Raw genomic sequence first — 18006 nt, 5'->3', positions numbered from 1 at the left:
CCATTGAAAGCAGCAGCTTCTCCATTTAATCTTGCTGAAAAACCAAAGACTGTACAGCTGCTTTTGGACTTTATGTTGGATGTTCTTCTTATGCCTTATGGGTGAGTTGATACCAGTCTTCTCTAGCATTGATGTGTTCTTTATGTGTGAAACAGTACAAACTGCATCCTTGAAAACACATTTAAAGTGTGCTTTTACTTCCTGGCTCAAATGAAATCAGTAGAAAAGTACAAAAGAAGTTGATAATTGTAAGAACCAGATAGCCAACCCTTTCAAAGAGAAGCCTGACAAAAATGTGTCCCCATCTTTCTGCAGTTGAGTTTTTAGGCTTATTGTTCTGAGATCATAAGCAAGAATAATCTCTAAAAACTTGTGCTTTCCAGAGTTGAGCCTTTGAACACGATTGGTCTTCTGTCTGTCTTCTGGTGAAAAATCTTCAAACTACACTGATGTTGTCTTAGTGTGAACACTGTTTTTGAAAGCAAGAAGAATGTACAGAACAACTTGAGTTTACTGATCACTGCTTGTTAGGAGCATTCTAGTGTCTAAAATCAATACTTTCTCAAAATGTTTTTCCCACTAACTTTTTTTTGGGTTTTTTTTTTTTTTTTTTTGTGTCTTTGTATTGCTACAGGAGCTTTTGCTTTGGAAAAAAATAGAAATGGTTTTGATGGTTGAACGTGCTTCTATGTTTTTCCTGGCAATAAAAGTCTCATAGGATTGGTGCCAGTATGATCTATTTGAACTCATAGTTCTTGCTCACCTGAGTGGATTAACCTGAAGGAATGAATTTAAAATAACAAGCACATGGTCTTTCTCCATGTCCATTTGTTGGAGGCCATGCTTTCCATCAGATAATTAGGGAGCCACTTCCCTTTCATTCAAATATACAGAATCTTGCAGCACACAGTTTCAAATGCCTGTTCTTTCAACTCTTCAGTTGGCTCAGGTTAATTGCCCTTAGCTTCATCCATGGCTGTAGCTTCAGCAGATGAATCCTTGGGCTTTCCAGTCCTTTCCACACTTTAATACTCTGGCCAAGCATGAGTTTTTAAATCACAGAATCATTTAGTTTGGAAGAGACCTCTGAGAAAACACTCAGAGACACTGAAAATAGGAGGTACAGATTTTAATTTTCTTTCCAGAAGGTGCTAGAGAGTGTCTTGAGTTAGCCTGTGGCTCTAGTTGTCTGTCTCTTAAAGTCTTGCTCCCTGGGGTGAAGCTGTTTGCAGTGGTTCACAGCTAATTTATGCTTGTTAGAACTTGGTCCGTCTTTGTCCAGTTGTGATTTAGCCTTACTAGTTTGCTGCAGTAAAGCAACCAAAAAGCTTAAGTGTAGGGTTTAAAGCTCATAATAAAGTGTTTAAAGTTTTAACTAACGAGACTTGGAATTAATTCCTATTGTTGAGATTGTTTACCTTTTTGTTGCCTGTGTGCTGAATGCAAAATGGGAGGCTGGCTGGGGCAAAAGAATTCTTGCTGGCCTCTGCAAGTGCAATTTTGAGGCCATTTGGCCATCTTCCAAGGATACATGGAGCAGTGGTGTGGCTTTTATAAAAGCATGAAGGTGAGCACAGGGCAGCTGGGCTAGCTGGTCTTATGAAAGAACAAGCTCCATAAACTTATTTTTATTTTTGCTTTCCTTCTCTCCCCAGTATTAAAACTGCCATTTTCCAAGACAGTATCTCATTTATTTATTTTTTTACATCAGGATGTTTCCTGCCACTTGTGTTGCGTATGCTTGTTTCCCTTGTTAGGTTTGTATTTTTTATAGAAATCATACAAATGTTAGTGGAGCTTTTTACATGAGTTTCATGTAGTACAGCATGAGTATTTACTTCTAATACAAAATAAATAATTTTTTCTGGTTTGTAAGCTAAGGACTCTTTCTGGAAATGCCGGTGGACCCTTCCCTTTTCTAACTGAAGTTTGTTTTCATTTGCTGTGACATTGTTATGGCTTTTGCAGAATATGTTGGGATAATTGTCAGCAGAGCCTCAAATTCTATCTTATGTTAGCGTCATGGGATTAATTAGAGAAAAATAATCAAGTTGGACAAGTTATGTGTCTTTCTCAATTCCAGAATCTAATTCAGCTGGTAATGTGGATTGGAAAAGCCTCTAATAAAAATCTTTCCCTGCCTGCTTAGGTTTGTATTGAATGAATCTCAAAGTCGACAAAATGTACCCTCAGCCCAGGGGTCTTCATCAAGTAGCGTGGGAGGTCCTGGAATCCCTCAGCCACCTCCAGGGATGAGCTTTTATGCAGCCAAAAGGGTTATTGGAGATAGTCCATGGACACCAGAGCTGCTAGAACAGGTATTTAGAGCTGTGGGGCTGGTCCGTGGTGAATTGTGGATATACTAATGGGACAGTTGCAGATGGAGGAATGGAAAGCTGGAGGAAAAATAGGTAACTGATTCTGACCAGGTCTTTAGTTGCCCTGAGGAAATTTACTGAGGAATTTTGCATGATGCCTTAAGGAATTTAGCCGGGGAGGAAGGTGATTGGGAAGCAGCCATGACTGCAGCCTACTCTTGTGTTTTACTCTGAAAGGTTGCAACAGTGTCTTCCAAAGCATCCCTTTTCAGCAGTGATGTAACAAGTATCCCATAATGGTGATGCTGGTACTTTGCTGCAGATAACTTTGACTGGAGGCAAGCTAAGAGAGGGAGAGCATGTGAACTTCTTCTTAAGCAAGCAGAAGCCCTGATTTGAGACAACTGAGGTGCTACAGTTACTGTAACATCCGCTTTCTTGTCAGTAACCCTGCTTTTCCCTGGTGTTGAACAGTGTAAGCTGGGGATAGTGAAGTTCATTGAGGCTGAGCAAGTGCCCGAACTTGAAGCTGTTATACACCTGGTTGTAGCCTCCAGTGATACAAGACACAGCGTTGCCACTGCAGCAGACCTTGAACTAAAGAGCAAGCAAAGGTAAGGTCTGGATGGTTGGAAAAGATGGTGTTAGTATTCCTGAAACAGCTATTGCAATGAATGTAGTGCTCCAGAGAGACTGTGCTGGAGGTGAGGAAGGCTGAGGTTCCCTGTATGAGGTTCCCTCGTGAAGCTGCCATGTCTTCCCACTGGGCTGGGAATGATGTGGTTTGCAGTCTTGCAGCTGGAAATGTCGCTTGTCTCCAAAGCTCACAGCTTTAGCTGTGTGGGTTTGATCATTTTTGGAATCACTTCTGAGCCATTTTCTTACCAAATAATAAAAAATAGCAGTGGTTTCCACATTGCCCCCCTGTGGATTATCAATTGTCAATAAGGCTTTAGTAAATGATTCCCAGAAGAGTATACTTTCATTTAATTTATTAGGCGAGTAAAGAGACTAATTGTGAAATGGATCATAGTCTAGAAAGTTTGGCAAACACTGTTGTCAGTTATTACTGAAGCTTCTCCTCACCTGCAGTTCGCCCCTCATCATCTAAAAGACAATGCTTCTGTCTTTAACTCATCAAGGGGCCAGAGTAATGGCTGTTGATACTGTTTGCTGAGACATTGACAATAGGAGATTTGCTGGCTCATGTAGGAGGCTGGAGCAAGATAGGGCCATCTTTGAAATATGTATGTGGCTTCTGTTGAATTATTTAACATGGAGTCGGATTTTTCATGTGAAACCTTCTGCAGCTGAAGTTTGTTCAGGTGCCTCAGTCGTGACAGGGGAGATGATTCTATTAAATGATGAAGCATGATTAAGAAAGCTGGTCTCTCCTTCTTGTCTTATCTTTCCTTCTAATGAGAAAGATGTCCAGAGAGAAAAATAACTGTGTGGACAATATGTAATGTTAAATGTCTTTTATAGGAAATGTATGCTGGTTCACAGATTACTGATTGATATTCAATTGGTAGATTACCATGGTCTGTATGTCTTGTTTCAGTAGCAGAGAAGGGAGCATGTGGGTTTGTAACAAATTACTTGCTAATCATGTTGTCAGAAATTGTTAAAGTGAAATTAGTTCACATTCTTTGTGAGTATATATTATGTGGATGTGGGAAAAGAGGTCAGAAGTCAAACTGTGAAGTTCTATGTAAATTTTGGGACTGACATGAATATGATGCAAAATGCTGTATTTTAGGAAGTAGTCAAAGGTCAGAATCATAACATGTTTTTGTTCAATATGGTTTTTTCCTTCAGTTTAATTGACTGGAACAATCCTGCTATCATCAACAAAATGTATAAAGTGTATCTTGGGGATATACCACTGAAAACCAAGGAGGTAAGATTTGCCCCCAGAGTTGTCTATCTTCTTAATTGCTGAAGAAGTAATATTAGTTGTCTTACTTTAAAAGTAAAAAACATATTTGTATTTCTTTAATCTATCGCTTCCTTTGATATCTGCTTTCACTGAATATTCATGATATTTGAGTAATTTTTTTCTCTGTGCCAGTGTGTTCTGATTTGCAGGAGAAAGTAATTTACTGTTGTCCAGAGATGCACTGTTTAATCTCTGTTTCTGACAGGGATCTGTGCTGAAACCAGAAATGAAACGAGAGTCAGTCAGCACCCGTGTTAAATTAAAGATAGTTCCTCATCTTCTACGATCCCGGCAAGCTGCAGAAATGTTCCCAGCTAACATTCAGGTGATGCTTATTTTCCAAAGCTACACTTCCTAATAAGTTTGATGATATAGTTCCTCCAGTACTTAGAGTTAGGAAGCATTGTTACTGATGACAGTGTTTAAAGAAGAGGGGGAATGAAAATCTTTGAAAGTGAAGCCAGACACTCTGTAATCTGCTCCTTCCTTTTCGTCAGGTGGTGTATGATGGACTCTTCGGCGCAAACACAAATGCAAAACTGAGAAGTCTGTCTTTGCAGTTTGTACATCATATTTGTATCATGTAAGTAGTTCAGAGAGAACAGTGTTTCTTAGCTATTTGCCTAGAAGCCACTCTGTTCAGTAAAGACATAACTGAACCAATGAATACTAAAACACAGGGCAGGTAGGGGTTTTTTTACTTAATCTGGAAAGCTTAGTGTGTCTGTGCTTGCACACAGTAATTTGTAATATCTCATCTTAACACAGTCGAGAGAAGTGATACTAGAGAAGAACCTTTTCAGGGATGCAAAAGATAATATTTTGTTGGTTTCTCTAATTGCAGTTGTCCAGAGAGTAAAATAAAGCCCTTAGGTCCAATGCTTTTAAATGGACTTACAAAGCTGATCAATGAATACAAAGAGGTAAGATGAAAAATTTTTTACTATAACTCTTCATGTGAATACAAGCAAAAGTTAAATTTATTTATGATGGGAACTGATGTATCTTTTTTTGTGTTTGCTTGAGAGGTTGCTGGAGAATACCTTTTAAGAATTTTTGTTGGAAGAGAAGCAGATATTTTAAAATGCTATATATCAAAATTCTTTTATTTATGTAACACTGATAGATATGTGCTTGGGCACCAATTGCAAAATCTATAGAAAGTAATAGTGTTAGTAATATAAAGAGAGAAGTCATAGTATCTAGCTGTCCTTACTCTGGAGCATACAAGGACCTCAACTCTGGATGTTTATCCCATTGTGTTAAGCATCTGTATAGGCCTGCTTGTTATACATTCCATCCTGTTTATCCAGGGATGGTATTACTGTGAGAAGGGTTTTACCAAAGAGAACTGCAGATAGCAGTCTGGCCTGATGAGGTGTTTCCAGTGCCATTTCAGAAGTCAAATTCTCCATGATACTCCTACATGTATCATAGAAAGGGCGGATGTTGCAGATCACCTTTTCTGCAGCTTTGAGCTTCTTGCTGCTTTGTTTGACCTTTGAATGTGACCTTCTGGCCTGAGTTGGCATTTGAATGCATGGGACACCCTGCCATAGGGAAGGGAATGAAAAAGGAGGAAGTAATCCCCTGTGTATAAATGTGCTGTATTGGTCATCCGCAGGATGCATTTTGCAGACAGCTTCCTTTGTTTACAGCTGCTGTTCAGAGCCAGTGGTTTCTGTCCCTTTGCTACTGTTTCATATCCTCACTGAATCTCCTTACTTGTTTCTCTTGAACTAAAGTGTAGTTAGCTGAGACCAGAAGAGAGATTTGCATTTTGCCACAATTTGCAGTTTCTCTGTTTCTTAGACAAAAGTGTCCTCCCTTTTTTTCTATATGTTTTTATTCTTGGATAGAAATACTTTATATTTTAGGATTTTTTTTCCATGAAAGCCTGCTTGAGCAATTTTAAGACAGGATTTAAAGTAACTGTTTATTTATAAAAGATATACCAGTGTGTATTTCTGGTTTCGCTAAATTCTGTCTATTGTTTTATTATTCAAGGATTCAAAACTGCTATCAATGGCATATTCAGCAGTTGGAAAGCTCTCCAGGTAACCGAAACATCATTTAAGCAATGGGACATTGAACAACTTCTCCAGAGTAACCAGTTAATTTGTCAGCAGCAAGTTTTATGCCACCTACCAATTTTACAGTTGAGTGCACAGTGCAGAGAAAAGTGCTCTTCTTGTGACAACTTTAGGGATGCAAAAAGAAATATGTTTTCAGCTGATAGCTTCTCTAGCAGTGATTAATGGCACCTCATGAATTATGCACAGAATTTAAGAAATGGTTCTGCATTCTGGATTGCCAGAAATACAAATTTAAGGAATGTACAGCAAAGACCAGAGTGCATGAAGCTAGGCAAGTGGTATGTTCAGTCATGTGCTGGTGATCCAAGTGGTTGTCCATAAAATGTCTCACTTTCCAAACTGTGTTAAGGGAGGGAGAATGTGCTGCTTTATGGTAGATATGGCTAAGATAGAGCAAACTTCCTGTGCTGGCTCTAATTGTTCGACACTTAAAATTTGGAATGAGGGGAAGACCAATGAAGTGTGAAGCATTTCAATTTAATAAAGCAAAAGCTTCATGGGTTAAAATATCTTGTTTCAGCCGAATGCCTCAGCTCTTTACCAAGGATATAGCACTGGTACAGCAGTTTTTTGAAGCCCTATGCAAGGTGGGTGCTGATGGGGCTTTGGGAAATCATTATTGTTTTCTTCTGATTTTGCTGGATTCTTGACACTATGCACTGTAAAGTGAAAACTCTTTGTTTTTTTACTGCAGGAAGATGCTGATACTAGGCTTGCCATTCAAGAGGCATTGTCTATGATGGTTGGAGCATATAGTAACTTGGAAGGAGCCCAGCGTACCCTGATGGAAGCTCTTGTAGCTTCTTATTTAATAAAGGTATTTTCAGTGGAGTCGAAATCGCATACCTTAAAAAAAAAGTGATTAATTGTCTTCCTGTTTCCTGACACTTCCTGTTAGATAATTCTGGATCAGATCTTCCTTTTCTTACTGAATGTATTGGCCTGTCTGGGAGAAGGTAGGGTGTGTATGCTCAGATAAAATATTTTTAACATGGCTCGGTGATGGCAAGGAAGGTAATACTGCAGTTCTCTATTTGTGTTCTGTTTAGCAAAAATCCAAATCCATTACAATTGCATTGTATGTTTCTCATAGTCTTCTCCTTAGAAAACTTCAAGAAGTAAATGCTTCAGGGACAGTCTTCTGAAACACTGTGGGACATTGAGAGTTTGGTAGAAAGGATCATTCACTGCTAAGTGGGGTTTCAGGAGGCTGTGTGATATGTGACATAAGGCATCTGTGGACCTCTCCAGGAGCTTAGCCTTGAGACACTAAATCAGACTTGACTTACTCATATTTTGAGTACCTTGTTTGTGTTCAGAATACACCAGAGGTCTGGATTTTCAGAAGGAGTGAGTGTTGTATACCCTGTGTTTGCGTGAGTACCCAGTCTGACTGTGAAGGTTGTATGTATTTCTAGTGTAAGAGATAATTTTCATGCTGACAACTCCTTTGCTCAAGGGATCTAAATCTCCAGGCAATACCTTTTTGAGACTATGCATACCTTACAGACACAATCACCACCATGAACTGGTATTTCTTTCCCACCTCTCCTAAGCATAGCTCTGTTTTCTGTAGCAAGATGATATATGTCGTTTCATTTCAAAACTGCCTGGATGGAGCAGTTCAGTTTTTCAAGAATTAGTATGATTCCCTGAAGTGTGTGTGTGTTTAATTAAACATTTAATTCCCCACTTGTGTGTATATGAGAAGTTTGCTTTTCTTTGCCCTGTCTCGTGCTATATGAACTGTAAGCATGCGTAGTGTCTCAAAATCTCTAAACTTTGAATCATGTTGGTACCAGAAGTCAGAAAAAATGACTGATGATGTACAAATGGTGAGTGAAAGTCATTACTGCTGTCATTTAAGACTCAACCATATGTTTGTATCTTTTCCCTTTAAGCCTGAAGTTCAAGTACGTCAAGTGGCTGTAAAATTTGCTAGCACAGTGTTCCCTCCAGATCATATCCCTTCCAGATACTTACTCCTGTTAGCTGCAGGAGACCCGTAAGTTGTTTTCCTTTATAAATTGTTTTCTCATATATATACTTACGTATGTTTGTGTATATGTGTATATATGTGGGTCTACATACATATATATATACATATATATGCATATGCACACACATCTGTATATACATTCAGTATAATATATATATATTTGCATTAAGTATGAATACATGTATTTGTATGTGCATCAGTTTGCACATAAATAATGTGAAGAAAATTAAATATGGTAATTTGGAAATCAAACTTCTCGACAGTTTCATGGAGAGCTGTTACTCTGCTCTACTTGAGATTGTTTTTCTTGTTTCAGATGAACTGCAGTCGTTAAAGCATTTCATACTAATGATCAGTTGCAATTGCAAAAGTAAAAATGCATTAACTGAAATCACTTTTACAGTATCTAGAAGTTTTTTTTTCCTGGCAAATTCTGTCAGTCTATTTTTAGCTTGTATTTGCAGAGAGTTGAGCATGTGGTTTTGAGAGTTGCCACTCTGCTGAAGAGTAGGTGACTCCTTAAATTACAGTAATCATTTCATTTGCAGTTTTCTGCCCACTGCAGTGTAAGTGGTGGGGTTTTTTCCCCAGCTTACTTTAATTACTAAAATTTTGATGGAAGCAGCTATTGTGTAACTAAGGAAAGCTAAGCAGATTAGCTGCAACAACCAGCTCTGTCATTGCAGTGTCAGCACTGTTTCAGGAGTAGTTATCTATTGTTAAGTAGATAATGATAAACCTAGTAGGTGGCAGCTGAAGCTTGACTATAGGAAGTGATAGGGAGAAGTAGCAAATAGGAGAACCAGGATGTGGGAACCAGAAACTGATGGTGAAACCTAGAAGGATGTAGGAGGAATAGAAGTGAGCTCATCCAGACAGTTTTGCAGAGAGCACTCAGTACTATCCCTTTTTCTTTCCTGTCTCTAAAATAAACAAATATTAAAAGTTGTAGTGGAAGATTTTTTTCTCTCTCTCTTTCAAAAAAAACCCAACCCACGTCTCATTTAAAAACTGTTCTCTCTCCCCCAGCTTCCCAACATATCTTATTGCTCATTAAAGGCTTTTTGTTCTGTGCAAATAATGTCTGTTTCTCATCTTTTCTTCTGAAAGGCGGGAGGAGGTACATGGAGAAGCCCAGCGAGTACTGAGAACATTTTCTGGAAAAAATGAAAAGGAGAGTTCTGGGAAACAGATGCCTTCCTTCCCTGAAATGGTCCATTACATTCAAGACAAGGTACAGTGCTTCTGACACAGTAAAGACAGAGATATGTGATACTCAGGCATGGGAAAAGTGTGGTCTTGCCTTCTCTGTGTCTGTTTCCTACAGCTGCCCCAAGGAATAAAATTAGTGAAAATCAAAGTAAGAACCACGCATAGTATTTCATTGCCAAGATTACCACTCGTCATCACTTTCTGCTGGCAGTGATTGCAAGAAATCCAAATGTTAAGTAGCGAGACAGATCTTTTAATAAAGGGAATGTTTTGCTTTCTTGCAATTTGTGCAGTTGATATGTGGAATGAGGAATCCAGTTCTCAAGGGTTATAATCCAGCATGTTTTGCAAACACAGTTCCTGAAGGTGCAAGAAGACTACTTTTATTTGGCTAAAATATTGTTTGTGTTACACACTTCTGTGTATAGTAGCTGTACTAGGCTTATAAGCAGTAAAAGAGATGTGGAGAGTCACTGACAATATTTTTTCTTATGATAGCCTACCTTTTAAAAAATGTCAGAAGTATGTAATTTTGAAGCACATGTGATTTAGCATGAGATCTGTGATAGCAGAATGCTTACACCTGAGAGATTTCTTGTGAAATATGTGATCTGGTGGTGTTGTACTCTACTAATACTCTGAAGTATTTGAAGCTCTGTCAGAAAACTTGCTTTTTTGTCCAGAATGCTGATTACTTAAGTAGAGATAAAAAAATTAGGAAACCAAGATTCAGTTTTAGATAACACTCTTAAATTCTGTTGTGCTGTAGTTAGTTTTAAAGTTTTACTTAACATTCATAATGTTACTAAATAATTATGGATCAGTGTAGTTCAATCACTAGTGATAAAAGCAAGAGTCCATCAATCATGGGGGAATTAAAATGTTTCTGAGTACTTTTCAGATCTTTGTGTCCTGAAGATGTATAAAAAATCCTAGAAGTATAATTATTTGTTTAGTTATCTGAAAGTGTGATTTTTCACATACTATCAATAATCTGTGACGTTTGGAGATGCTTGAGAAGTTTGTATGCATTACTTGACACAATTGGCTGAGGTGAAGAATGAATGATTTAGTATGATCCTTCTCTCCTTTAAAAAAAAAAAATAGACATGAAAGAGTAGGATCCTGTCTGCTGGGTATGGGTGGGAAACCATTCCTCAAGGGAGTCACTGTCTGTTCACTAAATCAGGTTTTCTTTAATAATTCTTTATGTCATTAAAATTAGCATTGCAAAAGATCATGGCATGTTAAGGATCATTCTCTTGTCTGATTGCCTTGTGTGTTTACTCAGGTACAAGGCTGCCTGACTGATATGCACATTGATGTGCATGTTGCCTGTTTAATACATACATATTGCTTTTCTGCAACATTTGCAGAGGGTGTCACTTAAAACCTTCTGTTTGGATGTTTTTCTGCTGGCATATTTCTGCTTATGAAAGCTAACATTTACATGGATAGGAGTTGCTCACTTGCTGCTGCAGGCTTCCACATAGCAAGTAGAGAGATCCTCCGAGTCTCTTGCAGTCTGAGAGGCTCCCCAGACTTGGCTGGCCCAGCACAGGGCACCCATCTCCCAGTACTGGGGAAGCATGGCTGCTCTGCAGACTCTCCTGGCAGAGCTGTGATTTTAAAGCTTTCTGGCTGCCTGTCAGGGGGGAGGCTCAGAGTTTGGAAGTTTGTGAGGTACTTTACTTCTAAATTCTTAAGTGCTTCTTTGTTTCCTGAAAGGAAGAAAGAATGTTGTACTCCTTCAACCTCCCCTGCTATGCTCTCTCATGCATTCAGAGTTTTCACTTTCTGAATTGGTGTAAAGTAGATGGAACTGATATTACCAAGTACACTGTGCCCTTTTTATTACAGAGGTGTTACACATTTTCAGTTGCTAAGTGGAGGATTAACACACTCATATCAGCAAAATTTCACTGAGCTTTCCAACGTGTCTGTTATTGTGGGTCTGGATGGTCCACTCTTAATACTCTTAATGTATTCTGTTGTTTAGGCCACTCACCGAATGAAAACTCCAGCTAAATATATGACTGGAACTGCAGCATTACCTTTTAATCCTGCCACATTTGGAGAGGTAATTATCTGGTTTTACTTCCTCAGATATGTGTACCACTATTTGTCTAGAGGACAGTGTAAGAAACAGTACCATAAGTCACCCTACATTCTAAAATTCTTTGAAACAGATGTTGGGATTAACTGTCCATCCTTTGTCCTTAAATGGCAGTCCAAACAAGATTGTCATGGGGGGTTTGGGAGAAATGTTCACAAGAGGGTTGCTCCACTGCTTTCTGCAGCATCTCTAATGGAGTAGCATTAGATACAGACAGGCAGTTCTGTACAGAGGTCCCATTATGTTCCGTGGGGCATTTTTCCTAACAGAATCCCAGGATCCAGTGATCTGTAGAAACAAACTGAAATGGGAAGTGAGACTTCTATTAGCAATGTGTTGGGTTGCATTTGTACACATGCCAAATTGGTATAGAGTACTGGCTGAACTTCCTGCACGGACTTACATCAGCTGGTGATAAACCAAAAGTCTGCATATGATTTAATCTTTAGGAAGTGATGTAGGGTTGTCAGGCAAGTGATCCTAAGGTTGTTACACTTCATATTTGTTCCTGTCTCTATGTTAACTTCTCTGTCTATATTTGATAAAAGAAAAAAAAATCCATTTTGCCTACACTGAATACAGCATATTCTCTGCTCTTTCGTTTCCTGCATGGTTTTTCAAGTGCTTATGCATTCAGGATCCTATGTTTTTTATTTTCTCTACTTAGATAGTTCTCTATCTGCGGATGTGTCTTGCTCACAGTGCTGGTGTGGTGCCAACCTCACAGAGCTTGGCAGACATGCAAGATCATGCTCCCGCCATTGGACGTTACATAAGAAACCTCATGTCTGGCAACCACTTACCTTTCTCTTCCTCCTCCTCCTCTTCAAAAAGTGCAGAAACCAACCCTGTACATATATATATTGGCCTTCTTCAGCAGCTCTTAGCTGGTGTTGGAGGTAAGAAACTGTGTGCAGCACTATGCTGAAGAAATAAGCGTCTTCTCCTACTAGAAATGAGTTGTCTTGTTTTTTGAACTTGGCTTCAGAAATTGTAGAGTTGAAACATAGATTATATACTGTTTCATTTAAACTTGTTTTCTTCCATGCTGTTTTGTAGGTGGGAGAAATCATAACTGTAAAATTGTAGCATCAGATGATATAGTAGTATGGAATTATGAAGCCATTGTATATAACAGCTTCTTCACCAGAGAATGTTGTGTCTTCCTCACTCTGATAATAGCCTATCCACCACAAGCATAGTCTAAAATTTGAATGCATTTTGAATGAATTCCTACTAGACTGTTTGCTTCTATTAGAATTCTAATGTCTGAGAAATATACCTTATTATTCTGTATTGTTTGTTATTACTAGTGATTTACAAATAAATGCCTGATACTTATTTACCTCTTTTTAGCACTGAATGTTACATTGTTGTAAATACTAGAGCTATTTAATAACCTCATTCTTTAATTATTGTTTAGGTTTACCAGTCATGTATTGTCTTCTAGAAGTTGTTTCAGTGTATCCAGAAAAACTAGCCGCCAGATTTGTAGACAAAATGGATTGGATTAAGGTATTGTGAAAACCCCTTTTTTGGTGTTTTTTGGGGGATGGATGGAATTTGGCATTAGTAAAATCTGGCACATTTCCCATGATGAAACAGAGTATTATTTCCAAATATGCATTTGATTTGAAATCTGGTATTTCTACTCATAGTCAGCACCTCATGAAATGTTGTATGTGCCAGGATGGGGAAAATTATTTTTTGGTTCTTCTACATTACTGTTTTGTTCATTCACTTGCATGTTCTAGGTGGTCTGTCAGCTATCCTAGGTATAGTCATCCATTTTTTTCTCTGCAGAAGAAAACTGAAGACAACGTTCTGCACATTTTTGACAGAGTGAATGTTTTCAGTAGGAAGATGTGAATGACTTCTTAGATGATGAGATTAGTTACATCCCTAGTTGTTTCAGGGACCTTCCTCTGGAGATGTTTTTTTTCTGTTTATTAACCCCAGACAAAAGAAATCCCATACACTGGAGTCTGCTTGGGAATAAGCCAAAGGGAAGTCAGTGTTCCCTGGATTCTTTCCTCAGGCAGCTCTCTGCTTTTTCATTATTTACCTCAAACACCTAGGATTTTTGAAGGTCTTACAGGTTGCTATTGCTTTCACTGGGGCAATGTGGCAGAAACAAATACTTAGTCAAGTATTAAAAAACATTAGAATGTGTTCTAATAGTTTCTCCTGATGATATCTGTGCTGCATTGTGCTATATGCAGGTTATCACTTCTGTTTTACGTGCAGGTATGACCTGCCCGGGAGAATACTTAAAAACATTGCCCTTTTCAGTATTCCTCATCATTTGTAGGAAGCTTTTCTTTGTCCTTGGCCTAGTGTCCATTTGCAGAATCAAGCTTCTAGAGGTAGTTACTGATAGTACTGAGTTTCAGAAATAGTGTTGTAAATCATATTTCATGTGGTTTTGCCTTGTCAAGTGAAACAAACAGGGTGAAGGGTTTGTTTGAGGTCAGATATATGATCTGATGCTATGTTGAAGTTAACAATACATTTCATGACCCTGAAGGATTATTTCTTGTTTGCTTGTGTGGGCTCATTTTGGTTTCTTTGTGGTAGCGCAAGGCACTCAAAGATTTGGGTATGAATTTTTCATGGGAGTGTGTTGCATTATACATCAAATTGCTGGTAGAGGTAAGATTATGTCTTAACAAATTACCCAAAGCTTCCAAAATTTAATTTTTAATAACTTATTTGGACAATACAAGATTCAAATTGGGTAATTTTGCTTTTAGAACTGTGATTTCCTGACACTTTTTTTTGGTTGCATTTGAATGGTTAACCCTCTTGAGGTTTTGAAATTCCCTTTGATTAATAAGAAGAGCATGGTAACCTCCAGCAGCTCAGGGAAAGTGTAGTGGTTTACGGTATGGGTTTTTTTAGCACAGTATGAATGCAAAACCTGGAAGCTCTTAGCTGAAGACAAAATTCAGCCAAGAATTCGATGTGCGTGGTTTTGACACAGAGCTGGTGGGTGACCCTCTTATGGCTAGTGGTCTTCTTTCACCAAAGTGCTCAGTGTGTAATGAATGCTTGGTTGAATTGAGAGCTATATTTCTTGTTAAGTGATAATGTTGTTGGTTTAAAGTGTGCTTTCTGAATTAAGAACTGTTTATGTATCTCCATGACAATTGTCTTTGTATATTGAAGGTTTTTATGAACAGACTGGGTAAGAAGCTGCTTCCATATTTTAAGGCTTGTTTTTTTTTTAAACTCCCACAGAACTTGATGAACACTAACAAAGAGGAAATGCGTGAGCTTGCAGCCCTGTTTTATTCTGTAGTGCTGTCTACCATGTCTGGAGATGAGCTTAGGGCATCCTTGGAGCAGCTGATCAAGATGACAAAAGACAGCCATGTAACTACCTTCCTTTGTCTGCTTCTTGTTTTTTTCTCATGTCATGTAACTGATAGGATATTTGAATCTCACCATGTGTCCAGGATGTATTAACCTTAATCTGGGTGTAAAAATAACTAACTGGCTTCCAGTTGGATGGTGAGAATGGATTTTTGTTGTAGGTGAGTGCAACAGATCTTTAAATAAATTAATCCCTGAAGCTGTTAAGGTCAGTAGGAGGATTTCATGGAGGCACATTCCAAGCAAAGCACCGTCATGTATTTAACCAGTTTTAGCCAGCTAAATAGCTGCATCCCATTGAGTGGTAATGGATCACACTACCTACCTCAAACTGTTTACCTGTTCCTTATTCCTGAGCATTCACAGAGTCAAGAAAATTTTTAACTTGTTAAATGTTCAGCTCTTCCCTCCTGAGCCATAGTCACCTACTGGGTCCTCACCACCTCAGGATCTTGCGCTGTGTTAGGGCTGTGCCTTCTTCTCTCTTGCCCCACGTGGACTGCTCAGCAGGCCTCCACAGCTGTGTCTTTACATGCTGGGTTTACCTGTCTTCCCTTCTCCAGCAGCTCCTTTTGCCTCCCTTTATCCTTATTTCTCCATTTTGGCACTGCAAGCATAGAAAAGGAGTCCTGAAAACAAATTGGTCTGGTTTCTGTGCTGGTGTGTCTTGAATCCTGCGTGGGAGGGAAAGTAGTAGTATTTCCAGGTTCTGTTTCCCCAAAATGGTTTTTTATCAGTCTCTCTAATGGACTTAAAGGGCCACCATTTTACATTGCAGGTAACAGGCTGATGAGAAGTGCTGATTGCTTTATGTTGTAGTTAACAAACATGATTTATTTTGAATCTGTGAAAGCTCTGCGTGTGAGCCAAAGCCATGTCATTGCTCACTTTTGTGTAGGGCACAGCTCCTGCAGTCATGAAGTCAGTGTAGATGGGTCCCAATGCCCCACTGCTTTCAGCCTCACTCATCCATGTGAACCATGAAAGAAAAAAAAAAGCAGGGTGTTCCTATGCCTTTGTGAGTCTGAGTCAGGTAGAGCTCTGACTTGCTGCTGCTGTACAAAACCGCTTGAATTTGTACATGTAGGAGTGGTGGTGATCCTAGTGTCTCAGTAAGGACTGCAGTGGGAATGGATAACTAAAGTGGAGATGGAGGAAGGATCCATCTTCTGCTGGCTTGCTGCAGTGAGACCACATCAAGGAACAGTTCCTGGTGGCCAGGCTAGGTTGAGGATCCCATTGTGGCACCACAATTGCACCGGTGCAACATTTGTAGTGTCAAGAAACAAGAGGAATGAGCTAATCCAAGCTTAAGCTCCTGCACCCCTCTCTTTGTTTTTTTTTTCCAGTTAGGTAGCATTTGAGTCTCACAGCCTTGTTTCTCCACAAAATCCTTTTGCTAGAATTCACTTACAGGAATAAACATGGTCATTAAATAGTTCCAGCACCAAATCAGCATTGGAGAAACTGGTATTCTTGACATTTACTTGTATTGATTAGATTTCACAATTTGTGGCCTGGCAAGCTGTAGAGGCACTGCCTTCAGCATAGGCCAGGTCCGAACTCATTCTTAGCCATGTAGAACAGATGTAGAGCAATTACCCTGGACTGCTTTTTACCAAAAAGTACATTTTGTCCCCTTAGTCTGAATATAGTCTGGTTTTTAAGCAGAGACAATGTAGTTTGGGGGGTTTTTTTAAGTCTAGCTACCAAAGGGTGGCTTTAGGAATGTGAGTGCTGGTGATAAATTTCTTATCTGTCCTCCTAGATTTCTTTTAAGTTTTGTTAATGAATCTTGAAGAACTCCATCCATCAGAGAGCACTAACAATATCAAACTCTCTGTTGTTTTATTATGTGTTAGAGCTCTGCATTCTTCAGGGCACCTTCTGGCTTGTCCATATGTGTTTTTAAATGAGTGCTTTGTGCAAAGTGTTACTTACTTTGAAAATGAGATTTTTTGCACTGTTGGTATTGTCTGTAGAGCCCGGAGGTCCAACATGGATCCTTGTTGGCTTTGGGATTTACAGTAGGAAGGTACTTGGCCAAAGGGAAAATCAGAACAATGGAGCTACATGACATAGAACAGCCAAACACTTCAGTCATGCCGGAACAAGAACAACTTATAAAGTCGACAACAGAGACAATAGGTAACTTCCTGCCTAAGACTTTGCTGCATTGTAATAGTTGTTTTTTTTCAGTCCACCCCAGGCTTTCTCTGGGATATTTTTCTGAGATGCTCAGCCCATAGACAGAGTAATGTTGAGTTCAATTTTTGTGATAGAATTTACAGCTTGTAAGAATATAATCTGATTAGATGTATGGACATTTCAGCAAAACCTAGGTGGACTTTGTAACTTGCAAACCAACAGAGTACAATCAGGAGTGATATTATTGCCTAGATTCCTCTCAATGTTTCCTTTCTCTCCCATTTTTTTCTAACATAATGCTTCCCACCAACTGTAGAGGAGATTAATGCTTTGCTTCTTGCATGGGTAAAATATAAGTGCCTGTCCACTGCTAAATAATAATACAAAATCTGAGTCATCCTGGTTTGCTTTTCCCTGTAGGTTCTTTTTTGGACAGTACCTCTCCCTTCCTTGTGGTGGGTGCTTGTATGGCTCTTGGAGAGATTGGCAGGAATGGCCCCTTGCCAATCCCCAATGAAGGAACAGGATTTACAAAACTGCAACTTGTTGAAAACTTACTGGCCCGAATCCCTTCCAGCAAGGAAACAAATAAGGCAAGATTTTTGTAGTGTTCGTGTGATTCCTGTTCATTTCTTGATTGCTCACTAGGTATATGTATTACATGCTAAACTCAGCCTTGGTTTTTAAAGGAATTAGGCTTTTTGTTGGCTTTAGTGAGTTGGCTAGGGTCTAGGTCTTTCTAATATTGTTTAATACTGATCACTTGTACTTTCTATAGTCATAACTAGGGGCTTAAGAGATAA

The 18006-nt window shown here is 38.9% G+C and overlaps 1 protein-coding gene across 1 annotated transcript in view; it reads left to right on the top strand.

The window, feature by feature from the left end:
• ECPAS (Ecm29 proteasome adaptor and scaffold) overlaps nt 1-18006 on the top strand; it is a 63314-nt gene that overhangs the window by 21155 nt on the left and 24153 nt on the right. The window contains 18 exon segments of the mRNA XM_014308786.1: nt 1-101; nt 2150-2318; nt 2793-2932; nt 4137-4218; nt 4463-4582; nt 4755-4840; nt 5102-5180; nt 6265-6314; nt 6874-6940; nt 7048-7170; nt 8255-8358; nt 9463-9586; nt 11564-11644; nt 12348-12579; nt 13104-13195; nt 14921-15055; nt 17038-17203; nt 17624-17796. The exon segment at nt 1-101 is cut by the window's left edge and continues 14 nt beyond it. Of these exon segments, the coding sequence (XP_014164261.1) occupies nt 1-101; nt 2150-2318; nt 2793-2932; nt 4137-4218; nt 4463-4582; nt 4755-4840; nt 5102-5180; nt 6265-6314; nt 6874-6940; nt 7048-7170; nt 8255-8358; nt 9463-9586; nt 11564-11644; nt 12348-12579; nt 13104-13195; nt 14921-15055; nt 17038-17203; nt 17624-17796 (2124 nt within the window).

The sequence above is a fragment of the Geospiza fortis genome, unplaced genomic scaffold, assembly GCF_000277835.1.
Source record: "Geospiza fortis unplaced genomic scaffold, GeoFor_1.0 scaffold203, whole genome shotgun sequence".
Classification (NCBI taxonomy): domain Eukaryota; kingdom Metazoa; phylum Chordata; class Aves; order Passeriformes; family Thraupidae; genus Geospiza; species Geospiza fortis.
Note: the sequence above shows the minus strand (reverse complement) of the source record. Positions and strands in the feature narration are given on the sequence as shown.